This window comes from Myzus persicae, unplaced genomic scaffold, assembly GCF_001856785.1.
Source record: "Myzus persicae strain clone G006 unplaced genomic scaffold, MPER_G0061.0, whole genome shotgun sequence".
Taxonomy (NCBI): Eukaryota; Metazoa; Arthropoda; class Insecta; order Hemiptera; family Aphididae; genus Myzus; species Myzus persicae.
This window is the reverse complement of record NW_019103345.1, coordinates 186,226-204,082: the sequence shown is the minus strand read 5'-3', so window position 1 is coordinate 204,082 and position 17,857 is coordinate 186,226. Positions and strand designations below refer to the sequence as shown.

Genomic DNA, 17,857 nt, shown 5'->3' with positions numbered 1-17,857 from the left:
AAAACAATAACTAAGTGCATTAGTTATATTGAGTAAAGAAGTATTAATGAATGGTACAGCATTTATTTATTATACTTCATTAACTTTAATCATTGGGATAATTTTTGGTAGTATACTGAACAAATTCTATTTTGTACACAAAAATAAATATTGAGTCCTTTTACAAAAAACAAACTTTTAGGTAAGTGCATGTAAAAAATGTTTATTTTTAATCTAGGTACTATAATAGCGTATACAATTTTTAAATGTTTAGTTGTTATAAAAAAGCGTATATCAGAAATAAGATACGTAGAAAATTTGTAAGAAATATTCTATGAATACTATTTGAATTATTCATGTAGAATACAGTATATACTAAGGCACTGAAAAAAAGTTTTCAAAATATTGAGGTATGTAAGTAACTATTTTTTTAAAATTGTCAAATTTTTTACAATCACAAATAAAATGTAAGACAACAAAGTTCCTACAGAATAAAGAATGGTTACGTTATATCCAAAAATCTATCATCCCATTTTAGGGCCCATACTTATAATAAATTGAATAACATTTATAAAAATTTAAAAATAAAAGTTTTAAGTAACAATGGGTTAGTTAATAGAAGTTAGAAAATAACATTAGCTGCATTATGCAAAATAATATATATATATATATATTTATGGTTCATACATCATCAAGCTTTCACTAAAAACTTAGTTATTTTCAAAAATTACCGTTGTGGATGTTTTTTTTTTTTGTTATCAATTTAATATTTCATAATTATTACTTCAAATAACAACTCCCAACACTGCAAATGCAAAAAAAAAAAATGGATAAAATAATTTATAAGTTATGTTATTTTTAAACACACCTTCTGTTGTCAATTATTTGGATAATATCATTACTTGTTTCATTTTACATATGAATGGTAGCAGCTGTATAGCGAGCTTCTCCTTTTCTCCAACCCCACTGATTTGGTCGATACTAAATAAACAACAATATTTAATTATAATATAAACAGTAGATAAAGCCAGTCCCAAAACTATATTCAAAAAGTTATAATATGTTTTTTCTTATATAATGAAACAGTCAACACATTCAAGTTTAGTAAAATGTAGTCACTTTTCACTAATTTAATGTTTTTAATAAAGTATTAAAATTTGTTGAATAACACTATTCCCATTGTTCAGTTATAACTAATACTTCCAACTAACTGCTACAATATTAATCAAAGTCCTATCTTTATTTAAAAAAATATTAGAATCCACGACTTAACTTAACTTCAATAAATATATTAAGCAATGTAGAATTTAAATGGTACACTTACTCTAATTAGCATTTGTCCAGACCGTGTATGTGGATTTAAATAAGCGTAAAATATCCAGACTAATGACATTAAAGTTAATGAAACACACAATGCAATGAAGAATAAACTTGTACTAGAAGATGAAGAATTTGTATCTAAAAAAAATTATACAGTTAAAGTAAATGCTAAGTAAAATTTGTTCACAGTGGCGTATTTGAGGGGGGGGGGTCGTTGGAGCAATCACCTCCCACTAGATATATTTGAAAATAAATAAATTTTTTTTTGAGTTGAGATTGGCCCTCTTAGGTGAAGTCTTAATACGCCACTGTTTGCACATATATTATATTAATAATCATAGACCATTACGAGATTCAGATTTAACAGATGATTCAACACTAGAATTGTCAACAGTAGGAGGAGTAACAGTTGTCACTCCAGATGTGCACATATCTTCATTAACAAGTTTCAATTTCTCACAATCTTTCTGGTGCCAGTCTTGACGATTGCGATCAACTCCTGAAGAACATCGGTTGTCACACCAGAAACACTAGAATACAACAAATATTTTAATCATCTTTTCCAATTTACAGATATAATTAATCATACGATAAAATTAGACATATTTTATATATATTACTTGAAAGTTAGTATCTTTTTTAATACAACTAGAACAATTTTTCTTCTCGAGACATGTTGGCAATGCAGTTAAAATTATAACAGTTCCATTTGTTACTTCATCCTCATGGAATGTTACTCTATGATATTCATAAATAGTTTTTCTTCTCACAACTATATGTAAAAAATAATAATATAAATGTTTAAAAAAAACATATTTTACAGAAATTACAAATCGGGCACTTGGTGTAGTATTTCAAAATTATTAAAATTTGGAACATTTCATTTTTGATTATCAGAATTATTATGAGTTGCAGTTAAAAATAATAATTTTAAATTGTACTAACAAAATATTGTTTTATCTAAAACATATGCATCAGACAATCCAATTTTCACTGGATGATTTGTAGAATCAATTTCTTTGATTTTAGATGGTATATTTTTGTAAGCAAATACAATATTTCCATTTGAATGTAAAGTTGTTTGAAAAGTGAATCCTCCAACTTGAGGTTTATCTTGCAAAGTGGCATTATGCCAAGTAACAGTTAATGCAGTGCCATTTTCCATGTAATAAATGTTTGAATAATTTGATGAACTTAAATCGAAATTGGCCATTAGAGGTGCTATGTATTGAGTGGCTGCTAACCACGAATGAATGTATTCTCCTAAATATAAAAAACCTCCAGTTGCAATTGTAGTAGAGTTTAATAGATGTCCATAGAAGGGGAACTGAAACTTCAAGTTGATAGTCTGAAAATATATATTTTATTTAAGAAAAATACAACATATTTATTAAAAATTATATTGTTAACTTACTGCAGCTCTCCGATGAGAATCTGATAACATATCATGTACGTTCGCATCAGGATGGTTCTCCAAATCAACCCAATAGTCATTAAATACCTTGGCATTGTTAATTGTTGTGCTATTGTAGTATATATGAGAATCCTGCCAACATTTTTTTTGAAAGGTAATAGGGTGGAAACTAAATCAGAGGAGGTCGTATCCCCATATATTGACTGTCTACTAACACACATGTAATAGTGGCGTCATATCAATAATTTTTTTTAATACGCATATTTTTATGCAAGCCACAACCCCTAGTCAAGAATTTATTGATTTGTTAGGCCAAGCAATTTAAGAAACAGATAAAATTTACAATAATATTGTATTTAAAGCCACATCTAGACCTGTGAATGTATAACATACGCGATCCACATGACGCCACTAAATTGTGTAACCTAGCATATCTAAATATCAGATTCTTATTAGTATTAGTATCCATAATAGTTAATATTAAAGCAAATTTACATATTATCAAATTTGAGGAGAGTATAAACTTTGCTCAATTGAGAGTAGTTTTTGTATTTTTTTAGTAAATTAGTTACTTCAATACTAAAATAATTCATCTTTTCAAATTCATATCTTGTTATATAACTAAAATATGGATAAAAAAAACTGTTCCCCTTTACAAATTTGATTATAAGAAAATTTGCTTTAATTTCAGCAATAATCAAACTGTAGTAAAACTCTGATACGTAGATTAGCTAAGTTACAGATTTATAAGATAGACCCGTCAAAATGGGGAAATTATATCACCCTAAGAGTATGAAAATATCTTTAAAACATCTTGAAAACATCTTGCAAGTTTCTGTTTTTAGTGGTTAAATGTCATTCAAATACTAACAAAATAAAATTTAAAAATAAAATATTTTCAAGCAATAAAATAAATGTTATTGTTGAATATTAAAAATGTATTTAATTATTATAGCTCATTAATAAACATAATGAAAAAATTGACAATTATATTACATACTAAATATCATTTATGCATGTGTGGTCAAAGTGCATGTTCTTTTGATAAAATAATATGTAGTGTTTTAAATAAATGAAATTGAATATTTAACACTGGTTATTACGTCATAATGCATAATGCCATGTGTTAAAGTAAAAACCTGGTACAAGTCTGAGTATTGAGAGTGTTCCTTTATTTGTCTTGTCTAAGAACAGTGGTGTAATATTAACATTAACAAATTTAAATCAATGAAAAATCATCACAAATAAAAAATGTTTCAGAGCTTGATTTACTGTATTTATAGATTCAAACTTGAGAAAAAGAAAGTTGAAGTTTTATAAAATTCAAAAAATAAATAAAAATAAATGTTTTATTTCATAGAATTTTTGGAGCTCTCTATTCTTTTTTCCATTAGTATTTTTCTTATACATATATATAGATCATTGTAAAACTAATAAACAATAAACATTATTTGCTTTAGTCGGAATATTACCTTGAAAGTAATTATTGTTAAATGTTGTGTCAATTTAAAGAATACAAAATTGTGTTAATGTAATTTAAGTTATATGGGTTGTCTTAACATTCTATGACTTGTAAAATATTATTTAAATAAATTAACACACATAATAATTTTAAGGAATAATAATAATAATAATTAATGGCTTGATATCATATGATAATTTACATCTAATGTACAGAAAATATCTACTTCTAAAACAATGTAGAGGTCATTACCAATATCAGCAATCAATTGTGTTTAATATTTCTATAGCTATTCATTTTCACATAAATAATGATTGACATACAGTTCTAAAAATTAAACATTCAATAAATATTGAATTTTCTGGTTTTACAAATTTTGTTTTATTTTATATGTAATTAATTGTGGGGGGGGGGAGTTTGGCTTTTTTCAATAATTGTGTAAAAAAATCTTTAATACAAAGTATGCTTTGTATGTAATATTTATTCTAAATGTAAATATTTTTTTTAAAAATGCATCAATAGTATAAAAACTGAAGCTGTATACGTATTCTTAAATGAAAGAAATGATTAATTTATTTGAAAATATGCATATTCTTCAAAAAATGTTCAGTTACCAATCATACCTATGATAAAAATGTTGACATTGTAAAATACGATTTAAAAAAACAACTATTAATTTATCTTCAGATAAGCACATTATCATTTTATCATATTTTGCGAACCTAAGCAAAAATAAATTAAACTTAAAAACTGTTATAACATTAATAGATTTAGATGTGACCTCGTAATGAATATTTAAGATTATGTTTAGAAAAGTGGAGTATCAATTTCTTTTGGAATGTTTATTTTTTGAGGAGGGAGATAATTTATTTACCATCTATCTACATAAAAAATTTAACATAATATACTACAATTTAATCAAGTGATTAAATCAAATTGCCTGTTTAAATTTAATTCCTATAATTATGAAGGAAATTCCAAAAAACATTGAAAAGCAACCACCAAAATGGTGATATACTATTATATTTTATTTTACTTTTAAATTGGTAAGCTGAGCTCTGTTCAAAATCATTTTTGGAATATACTAGTCTAGCATTGCATTAATTTACTGACATTTATCCCATTCTAAATGTACATTTAATACCAAATTAGTAACTTAAAATCCAACTTACATTTTTTGATTTGGTTATATTATGATTTTTAAGTGTTTCATTGGTAATTGCTGAGGGGAATTCTAAGTCAACTGGCAGAGATATAGGCGTGGGTGTTCCTAAAAAAATAATACATATATTTTTTATTAAGTAAAATTAATTTTTTAAACCATTCACTACTTTACCTATATAACTTATATTTCCAGAACTCGGCTGAACCGGAGGTTCATGAGTCACTGAAGTTAAATTCTTTCCAAAAACCTTATCAGTGTCATTCATAACAAGTGAAGCATTTGGTGTATTTGTTTCTGCATAAATTAGTTGACAAATTAAAAATAAACAAAAAGATTAAAAATTTGAAATTTGATTACTTTTAAAAACAAAGCTTATATTATATTAACAGTAAAACCTTGATATTTAAAACAGTATTCATAAGTTAAAATGTTCCGATTGAATAAGCTAAAACATAGTATATCATCATAATGATTGATGTTATTCAATACTAAGCCACATAAATGAAATGACGTTTTTTTAGCTACATTTAATAAGAATGGCAAAATTTAAATTTTGTGTTATAAAAAATTGTTTTATCCCAATTTAAAATAGTGGAGTAATATCATTGTCATAGACAGGAATTGGAAATGGGGAGAAGTTTATTATAACCTGATACTGTTCACACAAAAGGGTTATTACCCGTTTATCATACATAAAAAAAAAATAAATAATAAATACATTCATATACTTTCCAATTATCCCTGTTGTAAGGGGGAAGGGGAGTGAACCCACGGCCTCGAGTAATATACAAAATATAAATTTACAATCCCTAGATCAGGATACTTGTTTATGTTTGATATGCCTGTTCTAGATCAATAAAAACTTCCATAACCCTTAATAACTATCCTAATTTCTATACAAGGGGGACAGAGTGGCTGAGCAGACTAGGGCATCGGTTGTGTAGAGCACTGTTGTCGGTGGTTTCAAACCTTGGCCAGGGGAGGCACTTTTCTCCGGGCAGATACCTGTCTGGAGAGAAAGGTCACCATCCCCCGACCAGGCATGGCAGAAACCTATGCGTGCCCCATCAAAATTCTGCCAAAATACTAACACACAAGTGTTAATATACCTACCGCACCCAACTATACCACTTCCACAATGTTTCCCTACCCTTCCACCTCTCGTCGCAATAGACTTTGTTGTCCACCCACCAAATAAAATGTCTATACAAGGTTTAATTAAAGTAAGCTCCTAACTTTATGATGATAATGAATAACCAACATGTGATGAAAAATACAATTTTTTTTTAATTTGATACATTCCTGATCCTTAATGTATAGATTTGTAGGTATTTACCTTGTTTTGTTTGTTTTGTTCCATTTTTTTTGTCTATGATTGCTTGAATAGAAATATGTTTTTGTTGAGTAGTAGTACTAGTGTTAGTAACAAGAGACTCAGCTAATCTTTTTATTCGTACATTTGGAAGTGTAATTATATTGGTATCTAAAAAAGTCTTATCTTGTGTAGAGATTTTATAAAAATGGTCTGCAAAAAAAATAAAAATTTTATTGATTAAAATAACAAAAATAGTAAAATTAAAAAATATGGCAAAATATGTTAAAAACATTTAAATATAAAAATCAAAGAGATATAAATATTTACATGAATAACACTTCTTAAATTGATACAATTTAATATACATAATATTTGATGTGAATTAAACCTATCAAAATTTACAGGGTTAGGTTTAACTAAGTAGATATTTTCTCACTAATTTCATGTATTTATTATTAAACTATTAACTGGTACAATTAAAAATCACAATCTATTGTACATACAGCTATACTAAAAAAAAACAAACAATAATTGTTAACCAATCTATATCGAGTTCTGACAAAGGACTTTTCCTGTAAATGCTATTGATATTAGAACCAAAAAATTATGTTACTATCTAATTTATTCAAATATATTACTTTTATATACAAATAAATACAATGAGTCTTGATTAACATTATGAATTATCAAATTAGTGGCTTGTGCACATAACAATTATCCTTTTACCGATTTAATTCAATAATATATACATAATTTTTGTTATCCTTTATTATTATAGGAACTTATAAATTTTACTTATTATAAACGTATTACTGAAGAAAAAAAAAACTTATGATAGATTATTTCACTTAAGCGCCATAAATTAATTTCTGTTAGCCTAAAATTACGTAGGTAGTTAATAGTAATTAAATTATGCTTGGATTATAATCAGCTCTAATTTTTACTACCTATTTAGTATTTCAGCTACCTAATAAAGTGATTAAATCATCTCATACACAGTGATTCTAATAAAAGATAATTTGTAATATTCTGAAAGTTGACTAAAAAAATTATTTCGTTCAAGTTTGTGTTTTTTCCAAATGAACGCTTCACTAAATCATTCATTTAATTTTTTTAATTTTTTATAATAGAAATTTATTATAATAAGAAATATTATTAATCAATATATTTTAAAGAAATAATTATTAAATGGCAAATAAATTGATAATAAAATATAAATGTTGTTCATGTTCAATTTGAAAAAAACGATTGACGTTCGTGTAAATTGAATGGCATTCATCCCAAACTCGGGTCATTTGTCATTACAAACGTAATATGATTTGGTTTAGATTTCTATTATTTGATTCAAATAAAGATTAATTCTTTTAATCAGTGATCACATTAAGATAAAATAAAATAAAATCTAAATTAACATAGTAATATTATATTATATTTTTTGCAAATTGTTGGCATACATGTCGTATGAGATCAATACTCGATAACTATAAAACTTTTTTTCCCCATATTATACATTGTATTCCTAAATCACCGGCTATACTATCAACATGTAGCCGAGTTAGTATGCGTTTGGTACTAGTTGAACAATTTTTAAGATTTTTTACAATCAATTACACGAGTGAATTATCTTAAATGACTTTTGAATTATTTTTTTAACTTGTGTGAATTTAATAACCGTTCATGAATTATTAGCAAATTGAAATGTTTGTTGTACAAAATAAAATGATGTTAGTGAAGTAAGAATAGTTTACGTGCATAGTTTATAATGTTAAGAATAATTAATAATTATTAATTATGATTAATATTTAGTAATTAGTATTCATCTGTTGAGTTGACATTTTTTTCATAATCTAAGAGTTAACTGTTGTTTCTTTAATAAAATTCCAAAAATCCTTTTCTTAAAACTCATGAAAACTTAATGAAGACAATGGAAATTCTTCTACAATATCAATATGTGCTTTGCCATTGTTGTCATTAGTAAGTCTCAACCTTTGATAAGTAGGATGCAAAAAGTTTGATGTCAATGAATATTGAGATAATGCAGTATATTCGAGTATATAAAATAAGTGCTAGAGTTTTATCTTAAAATATTACTATATACAATATACACAGGTATAATACATAAATTATATATATGATTATAATACGTCCCAACCCTGGAGAAAACTGTATATTTTTACATCATTAATCCAGTACCTATATGCAGGCCCGGATAGAGTCGGCGAGTTACCGAGTTGAACTCGGTGGGGCGGCTTAGTTGTTATATTTATTATTAATCTATGTCAACATTACTGCTTAATATAATATGTATAATTTATATTGTATGATATATGGTGTTATTGTTAAAATATGGATACCTATTAATGACTTAATCTTATTGAAAAATGGGCCGTTAACTTTTTTAGGGCCGGTTAAAATCGTAAAACTCACGGGCCGATCCCTAGGCGCTGCCTATATGTTTTCTATTTGAATTACAACATGTTCATTTATCAAGCATAGTATATAAATGATACACCCATATTATACTTATTTCTATAAAAATAATTACATTTATAATAAGTAAAACATAATTATGATATCTAATACTTTATATAAATTAGAATAATAACCTAAATAGTTTATAACCATATGCAATTGCAACTTTCGACATCTAATAAATATGCATTATCATAAATATCAGATTATATTATGATCCATCCTATAATTTTTTTAATAGGTAATCTCATATTAAAATGTAAACAATACTTTTTTTGTTATTAAAAATTAATTTTCATTTAATACATCCATAACTTGGATTTAGGTATATATATACATACATAGATACATTATATATAAAAGTACCAAGCAAAATACATTACATCTAAAATGTCTATGATTTTAACACAAGGAAAACGTCCTACTTTCATTTACTTGTTTACCTATGTTACAACAAAATTATATCAAGAAGCAAGATGTTTAAGATTATCATATTAATGTATAATATGAAAGTAGGTACCTAATAATTACCATGACCTCTAAATAAAATAGTGGCATGTAAGTAGTTATACATAGAAATATTTTTTTAATATAAAGTACCAATGAAATATAGAATTCAAAATGCACAACACCGAAACACTAAAGTTGTAAATGTATGAGTGCATACTGAATAGATCATTAAACAAACCTGAGTCAAGTACGTCATTGATAATATGTATTTAGATAAATGTAAATTACCTTCGTGAGGAGACACTGTGGAGATTGTAAGAAAAACATAAGATAATGTCCAGAAAAAACTTTTAGTCGTCATAATTGTTGTTGTAGTTGTTTGACACTTCTGAGTATGTGAAATAGAAATTACAACAAAAATGTTTAATAACGCATAGTTATTAGTTATCACTTAACAGAATCAAACGTGCGGAACAAAATTACAACTTTAAACGACTAACGAGTTAATTATTAGCGAACAACAGCGACCGCCGACTCGACGAGGTAACTGTAACAACTGCTGGAAACAAATAATTATTACAAGTAATAATATAGCCAATATACCTTAAAAAATATTATATCTACAATTTATATTTTATACGTCAATGATGATAGTAGATAAGGAATAATCACTATCGCTGTTAGAGTGCGTTGCAGTCAACAGAAATTGCGATTTGCGGGGTCGGAGCCCGAGGGCACTGGGTGAGTACTGAGTATCTATGTAATATCTTTAGCTGTGGTTGTAACTGGACAGTAGGCACGTCTTGTTAGACGACACAACGGCAGTTGTTGCGTAAACTGTTGCGTATAATTGGTAATTAAACGTCGGTCATTTCACTTTTTAATTGATTAAAAACTGAATTTTAGGTTAAAAGTAACCAAATATCCATGAACTGTAGCCCCCACTACTATTTGAAAGAAAAAAAAATGTATAATTAATAAGTTTAAATTAGTTTCGTAGAAATTTGATTGTTGGAAGCACCTAATGGTTAATGGGCAATGTCTATTGCTTAATAATTGTTTGTTGTTGTGTTTAATGTTTATGTCGTCACCGTGACGTGAAATATCTATCTTATGACTAGGTAACTACTAACTAGAGTTCAAAGAGCTTAAGAAGATGCTACACTCGCATCCGCATATGTTGTCTCTGTCTTACACACGCGACACGCGTAATGCGTACCAGATTCTTATTTCTTACTGCAGTTTATTTGTAGTTATTAGTTAATATTAGAACAAATTTAGATGTTAATGAATTTGTAAAGGAGAATATTGAACCAGAGCGTAGAGTTTTTGTATTCTTATTTTTATTTTAAAACCATTAAAATGAGTTGTTTAAGTAATTTTATTTTAACTCATTTTAAAATAAAAACACCTACACTCTTCTTGAAAGAGAACAATCGTTTTTTGCGCATCGTGAATGATGCGATTGACGTTTTATTATAGTTTATACGTAATATACGCTTGTCGTTTGAGCTCAATTTATATTCTCTATAAATTCAATAATAACTAACTTTGATCTAATATTAACTGTAATTTGACAGTAGGTACCTACCTGTATGGCTATATATAGTAAGAATCCTAGTTATCCTACTGTATTATTGATACCTATTTGATTTGCAATGTAATGCGGGTGTAAAACAGACAATTATATAGCGGCAAGTGTAGCGTCCTATTTTTTACGTTCAGAATAATGTATTTTACTCCATCATTTTTAACGTTAGAACTTAGAATGAATCCAATAGTAAAACGTAAATATATTATATTACCCACCTATACATTTAATCAATCACTCAATTCACCCTAATATTAAAAATAACAGAGTAAAATGGATTCTTTTGATCGTTCATTTTTTATTATGCTGTTATTGACCATTTGACCTATGACCTTAATAAATAAAAAAAAATGTACTTGAATTAGGTATTTTATTATTTTTGATTATACAATTGATTCATTACAATTAAATAAACATCAATTACCTATCAAAATAAGGCCAAACCGTATAAATTAAAAAGATATTTATTCAATACCTACTTAAATAATTTCTTCTGTATTTTATAATTTACTGGAGGTCAAGTGATGATCCAGCTAAAGTGATTAACCCGAGATTATCATGTTATTTCGGGATTTCATTGATATAGATATAGACTAGGTACCTAGGTAGTTTATAGGTCTATTATTATTTCATCGATTTGGTCAAACACACCAGACAAACACTCCAGACCATTACTCGGGTGTAAAAGATAAGGTTATTGATTTTGCCAATTTGCAGTTGTGACTTGTGACGTTGTAAGTTTAATCATTTATTAATTCTGAGGCGTGACTCAAAGTTGAACCACAGATTCTATTAAACTTAATTAAAATTTAATAAAATCTGCGGTTGAACTATATAGGTAGCTACTGTTTTTTCCATACCAAAACATTGCCAACTATTTAGGTCTATCTCTATATCGGATCAGGATTTTCACAGTAAGGCATGGGAAGAAATTACAAATCGTAATAATTTCATGAATTGTTGTTTTTAAATAACAAATCTTTAATCAAGACTAGTGGATTTTTGATTCTGAACTGAGATGAGTGATGAATGATGATTGATATTTGATGATGATTTTGCATCAATGTGGCTATTTTAGTGTCACCTTTTGAAACAGTAAAAACTAAAAATACTTGGATTTTCAATTTTTTCTGGTGGGAAAGTGAATCTAATTAGTTTATTGAGAACTCAAGCACAGATTATAAAATTCTCAGTACTTTTTTCAATGATTGGGAAAAACCAGGAATTCTCATGTTTGTATAAAGGTATAACAATATTGTTTCTTCAATTTTGTGGGAATACATTGCAGTTCCATATGGGTTACCTACTTGTTTTAAAAGTCTAATTAATTTAATTGTAATTAAAAGAGACAAATTAAATAATTAGGAACAGTAAAAATGTAAAAAAAAAAATTAAATAAACAGCATAAAAGTATAGCATCAGATATATTTTACATATTTAAATATTATTTTAATACAAATTTGTCAAATTTTTAAAATCCGATGAGATGCTTTTGAAAGTAAACCCACAAATAATATGTGTTACAAATTTATAGTAGCTACAAGTAAAACTAATTGTAAACAAAAAAATGTACAGTTAAATCTATATTATTTTTGGGTTTGAAATTATAAATACGTTGATAAAACTTTGTGTATAAGTAAATTAAATAAAAATATTTATTGTTAGGCATTAGACACAATTTTATTAAAATAAATCACAATCAGTTGATCAGTACAATATTACATTACATTTTACATTCATGCTTTATATTAAAATACAGCTGATAATAAAATAAATATCATAATTAAAATTAAAATACAAATTATTCAATAGTGATCATTTTGATTGTTACTTTGTTATTTCTCTAGTTATTAGTTATTAATATTTTATCAACCAATTAATTAATTTATATCACATGAATTAAATTTATATTATATCTATACATCTAAATATCAATAAAAATTGTACTGATTGTGATATCACAAAACTAAAAATAAGAAAAATATTTTCTTTTTTCATACATATTGACCATATTGTATAAAACATATAATGTTTTATTTAATGGTGTAAACATGTACTAATTTAGTTTGACTATTTAAATAGCTAGGCCAAAAACAGTTACAATAACATATATAGTTTTGTTTTCCCATTTGACAGTACAACTACCATCCGTCATGTTATCCCAAAAACATGAACTTGCTGAATGAAGACCAGCACCAACTTTTTGCATAATGGCACACGTCACTGTCAATAAGAAAAAAAAATGTTTATTTATATTAAATAGTTGTCAAATATATTACAGCAGTCAAAAATAAAACATAGAACATAAATAAATAATAATGATTATATTTCTACTTTACCTATATATTTAAAAGGTTTTCCCAATTTAGAAAGTTTTGTTAGACTGTTTTCAATAACAGAATCTGTCCATTTATTAACCATATTTTGTTGGTATAATTGACTACCAATTGAATGTTCAATTGAGTCCTTAATAATGTCGTTTACTTCGTCCACCACAAAAAGTGTCTAAGACAAATTATATTTATCAATATAGGTACTATAACATTTTGTTGTAATTGAGGGTGGAATACTGAAATTGAATTAAGGAACTAGATCAACTAATCATTTTTTTGTGACTACATCTCCACAATAAATATGATTATCTAAACACATTAAACCATTCAAGATAGTTCAATTTAATTAAAAAATATTTCATTATATTATGTTTATCAATAATGTGCAACAAATGTCATATTTATTTTATTTGTCATAAATTAAATGTTGACATTTTACTAATAGATATAACAATAATAATAATATATGATTTTTTACCCCTTCGTTAACATCAGCCATTGGTTTTGATTTTTTTAATTTTTACTTTACAATACCAGTAGATTGTATTGTGTAATATTGTTTTATAGGTATTCCGTATTCACAATCATATTATTCAATGGTTTTATGGTTTAAGAGTCGCGACTCACTACAAGGAACAAATACTTAAAATTTTAAAGTGAATAAGCATTTTAGTGTGTCTTACAGAAAAGTTAACAGTTGATACTAATCGCCAATCGGTCAAATTTGAAATTATCACGGAATAACCAGAACAGGCTCTGTTATCTTGGGGAGCAGAACCGCTCGGTTTTATTAAATCTATTCTGTGGTATAACCATAGAAAAATAATGGTTAGGTAATGGTATAACTGTGGTATAATAATATTATGATAAGCCTTTTAGATTACAGATTACAGTGTGTCCATTTACTTTAATATAATTACCACGATTAAAGATATATCTTTAATCGTGATAATTACATATACTTCTACTATCACGAACTATGGTATCAAAATGATCAAATTATTGAAAATTTACTACTTTAGGATTTAGTTTTAGATTTCATTATTTTAGATATTTCTGTTACATATCGAGGATGAAGAATTCGTGATTTAATATTTTAATTATTTAAATACAATAGTCAAGAATACGATCAAAATTTATTATAGAATTTTCTGTATTTATTAACATAGTTGTATATTTATACTACTATGGCTTTTCGAATTCTATCGAAGTGTCGTATTTTCCAATATATTACAAACACAACATTTCACACTAATTTAAGGTATATTAATTTTTATGAAACATATATTAAATTATTCTATTAACTTGTAATTCGTTACACTAAATGTTATGAACATGTGCAATTAATACTTACTTATGAATTACGATTTAAATTATAAATGCATTAGCTTTTATTTTAAACTTGTGATTGACATTTTAGATCAAATGGTATTCATATTTCAACTGTTCATCGTGATTTAATGGAATTTTTTGATGATAAAAAAAATTGGGCTGTTGAACAAGTAAAAGTTGGGAGATCGTGGTCTAAAGATGAGTTGCGCATTAAAAGCAATCAAGATTTACATAAACTTTGGTAATGAAACAAATTTTTTGAATATAAATATATATGATTTTTATTTTGGTATACTAAATACTGTGGGTTGCATACAAAAGTTATTTAATGGTTCAATAAAATTGTATTCACCTCTCAGGCTACTAAATCATGTTTAAGGGACCATTAGCTCACTAATTGCAAGGAAGTTGATTATTATTGATATGTACAACTATGAAGTAAAATAATATAATTCGATTGATTAACTTTATACTAAACCCTAGATTTTTAATTATTTCAGATAACGTTTATTTTCATGTAATAACTAGGTACTTATGTACTCAAAAGTTATAAACATTTAATTTCAATTTTAGATTTTAAATTCTGAGGAATATATTGATGAATGTACTAATTTTAATTTATGATTAATTTTTCTTTTTTCTTGTGGTAATGAAAACGCTTTTAATAGCTTAAACTTTCAAGTAACTTTGTAATCAATAAGACTAGAACTTGAATTTAGTTCTTTATAATGATAATTTTAGATGTAAACTAAGCATAAAAAACTATTGTAAACTATTAAAAATATTGAAAACCTTTCAGTGAACTTAGTTTCTTTAAGGTCTTTTTATCATTGTTTTTTAAATAAAATGATTTATCTTTTTTATCAAAATGTTTGTAATTTTTATACTTATGTATTACTGCTCTACCATTATCTAGACTTATTGTTTTCTTTATATATTGTGCAGGTATGTATTACTTAAAGAACGCAATATGTTATTAACTATGGAACATGAATGCAAAGCTCAATTTGAATTATTCCCAAATCCAGAACGTATTGATAAGGTTTTCTTTTAATTATATTATTATATTAATAAAGTTATTTATTTGTTATCCATAGTAAAATTAACATTTATTTTTATTATTAAAAGGTTGAAGAAAGCATGAATAATTTAGAAACTGTCGTGCGTGAACGTAATGATGCTTATTACAAATTAGAAGTTGGAGAATCTGCTGAAAGACCTGGACAATTAGTTACTAATTTATTGGGTAAATTGTTTTTTTTAGAAAATGACTTCAAATAATTTTAAAGAAGTAATAAATTAGATAAAAATATTTCTAAGTTAATATATGTTTTTTTATATACCTAGTTATTAATTTTTAATAATATTAGTCTCATAGTTTAATTAAGTTTAACTATAATTTAGTCCATATTTATCAATGATCATTTTGTATAATACAAGTTATGCAATTCGAGTAGACATATCATGTTTGTAATATTGATCATGTATTTTATTATATTTTCAGGGTTGAACTTTTTTTATCGTAAATTTGAACATTTAATACCAAAATTTTTGAATAAACAATGGAAAGACAAACATACGTTTAATATTGTTAATGGAAACATTGAGAAATTCCAAAGGTTATATAGAGAAAAATTACATAATGCTAATAGAAAAAGTAGAAAGTAAGTATTTAATATGGTGATTAAATGATTAAAATAAATACAGAATATTCAAAAGTTATTTACTTAAATCATATAGGCACTTCAGATTCTTGGATAAATTTTATTCCTAGTATTTTCTATTTTGTATTTGATTAAAAAAAATTTGTGATAATATTTACCGAACACATTATTTTTAGAAATTATCAACTAGAACTAATAATATACCTGTTTATATTAATCTCACTTTATTTTTGGAGTCATTAATCGGAATACTGAAAAAATTTGATTATTCTGAGTAAGGTGTAGAATAACATCAATTTTTCTATGGATATTAAAATATTAACGTGAAATAGAAGTATAGTACTGAAGTACTAAAATTTATATTCTTAATATTCTAAAAGAAGTTCTATTTATGTAGTTGGTCTCAACCATTCACACTACTGAATCATTGTGTTATTTGTAATACTGACATCAATTCCAGTTTATCATTAATATTATTAACAATATTATATATGGCTACAGGGTACTATTTTTACTTCTAGTTACTTAAATGTTGAAAAACATTCAAATCATTCAAAAAAAATTTTTTTTCCTATTAATTTTTAATCATTGTTTGATTCTCTGCACAAATTAATGATTTGCTCGTCTCTCAGTCGCAATTAGTGTGGATAATCAACACCTTTCTATAATTGTATTGATTTTAAAATTCTAAATAAATTATATACTTTATATATTATGATTTAGTTATAATCCTCAATTATTAGAAAAATTGTCTGTAATTTATTAAAAAGAATTAAACAAATAATTGTATGTTGATTATATGTATTAATATAAATGTATATATTTTTTTTTTAAGTCGGGATCGTAACCATGTGATGCATCTGATGAAGCGTTATCCAAATATGGACATGGATGCTGTCAAACAACAATATCCTACAGTGGACATTGAAAAAATAAAAAGTTATCATAAAGTGCGAGGACATTATGTACCTTAAAATGTATAACAAATAATGTATTGTAAATTTTAATATGTTAACTAAGTTAATAAAGTAATCCAAATTTGTCTGTTTACTTGAATACATAAATGTTCATTATTATTGATAGCTTTGTCCTTTAAATAAAGAGAGATGGAGTAAAGCAATATATATATAGTGAAATACCATCCTTCATATTTCTTTAGAATTTTCAAGTGATCTTTTACAGTTTATAACTAATACCTATATATCATCACATGATTCAATATATGTGTATTTAAATTCCATAATCAAATATTATTATATAACTCAGTATTTGATTACTGTGTTTTTGCAAGTTGTAAAAATTTGAATGATTAAATAAAGAAAAAGTGGCTAATTGGGTACACTTCTATACAGTTATTGTT

At 25.8% G+C, this 17,857-nt stretch overlaps 3 protein-coding genes across 6 annotated transcripts; 1 reads left to right on the top strand and 2 right to left on the bottom strand.

Moving 5' to 3' along the window:
- Positions 1 to 186: 186 nt before the first annotated feature.
- On the bottom strand, positions 187 to 9,986 carry LOC111034343 (plexin domain-containing protein 2). Of its 2 annotated transcripts, none has more exons than XM_022315516.1 (11): positions 9,866 to 9,986; positions 6,677 to 6,865; positions 5,512 to 5,634; positions 5,348 to 5,445; positions 2,714 to 2,845; positions 2,245 to 2,647; positions 1,920 to 2,071; positions 1,649 to 1,829; positions 1,304 to 1,437; positions 882 to 960; positions 187 to 784 (listed from the first exon to the last, which is right to left on the bottom strand). In XM_022315516.1, exons 1-10 carry the CDS (start codon positions 9,936 to 9,938, stop codon positions 892 to 894), a joined length of 1,554 nt encoding a protein of 517 aa, XP_022171208.1. In that variant the 5' UTR covers positions 9,939 to 9,986; the 3' UTR covers positions 187 to 784; positions 882 to 891. The 2 variants fall into 2 exon arrangements, with proteins under 2 accessions (XP_022171208.1, XP_022171207.1); XM_022315515.1 differs by having other exon boundaries at positions 687 to 784; positions 848 to 960.
- Positions 9,984 to 17,553, top strand: LOC111034345 (39S ribosomal protein L47, mitochondrial). 3 transcript variants are annotated; one of them, XM_022315518.1, is made up of 7 exons: positions 9,984 to 10,159; positions 10,232 to 10,318; positions 14,922 to 15,074; positions 15,779 to 15,875; positions 15,962 to 16,079; positions 16,338 to 16,497; positions 17,333 to 17,553. In XM_022315518.1, exons 3-7 carry the CDS (start codon positions 14,962 to 14,964, stop codon positions 17,469 to 17,471), a joined length of 627 nt encoding a protein of 208 aa, XP_022171210.1. In that variant the 5' UTR covers positions 9,984 to 10,159; positions 10,232 to 10,318; positions 14,922 to 14,961; the 3' UTR covers positions 17,472 to 17,553. The 3 variants fall into 3 exon arrangements, with proteins under 3 accessions (XP_022171210.1, XP_022171211.1, XP_022171209.1); XM_022315519.1 differs by having other exon boundaries at positions 10,046 to 10,159; positions 10,235 to 10,318; XM_022315517.1 differs by lacking the exons at positions 9,984 to 10,159; positions 10,232 to 10,318 and adding an exon at positions 14,485 to 14,762.
- On the bottom strand, positions 13,122 to 14,346 carry LOC111034346 (dynein light chain Tctex-type 1-like). Its single transcript, XM_022315521.1, has 3 exons — positions 13,980 to 14,346; positions 13,508 to 13,673; positions 13,122 to 13,391 (listed from the first exon to the last, which is right to left on the bottom strand). The coding sequence occupies exons 1-3, from the start codon at positions 13,998 to 14,000 to the stop codon at positions 13,243 to 13,245; spliced, it is 336 nt and encodes a 111-aa protein (XP_022171213.1). The 5' UTR covers positions 14,001 to 14,346; the 3' UTR covers positions 13,122 to 13,242.
- Positions 17,554 to 17,857: the final 304 nt, after the last annotated feature.

Excerpts from the sequence above, each read along its gene's own strand:
- LOC111034343 (XM_022315516.1), bottom strand. The coding sequence starts at position 9,938 with ATGACGACTAAAAGTTTTTTCTGGACATTATCTTATGTTTTTCTTACA. Across the intron at positions 6,866-9,865 it reads CACAGTGTCTCCTCACGAAG|ACCATTTTTATAAAATCTCT; the intron begins GTAATTTACATT and ends TTTTTTTTGCAG. Across the intron at positions 1,438-1,648 it reads ATCTGTTAAATCTGAATCTC|ATACAAATTCTTCATCTTCT; the intron begins GTAATGGTCTAT and ends AATTTTTTTTAG.
- LOC111034345 (XM_022315517.1), top strand. The coding sequence starts at position 14,689 with ATGGCTTTTCGAATTCTATCGAAGTGTCGTATTTTCCAATATATTACA. Across the intron at positions 15,876-15,961 it reads ATCCAGAACGTATTGATAAG|GTTGAAGAAAGCATGAATAA; the intron begins GTTTTCTTTTAA and ends TATTATTAAAAG. Across the intron at positions 16,080-16,337 it reads ATTAGTTACTAATTTATTGG|GGTTGAACTTTTTTTATCGT; the intron begins GTAAATTGTTTT and ends TTATATTTTCAG.
- LOC111034346 (XM_022315521.1), bottom strand. The coding sequence starts at position 14,000 with ATGGCTGATGTTAACGAAGGG. Across the intron at positions 13,674-13,979 it reads TGGCTGATGTTAACGAAGGG|ACACTTTTTGTGGTGGACGA; the intron begins GTAAAAAATCAT and ends AATTTGTCTTAG. Across the intron at positions 13,392-13,507 it reads AAAACCTTTTAAATATATAG|TGACGTGTGCCATTATGCAA; the intron begins GTAAAGTAGAAA and ends TCTTATTGACAG.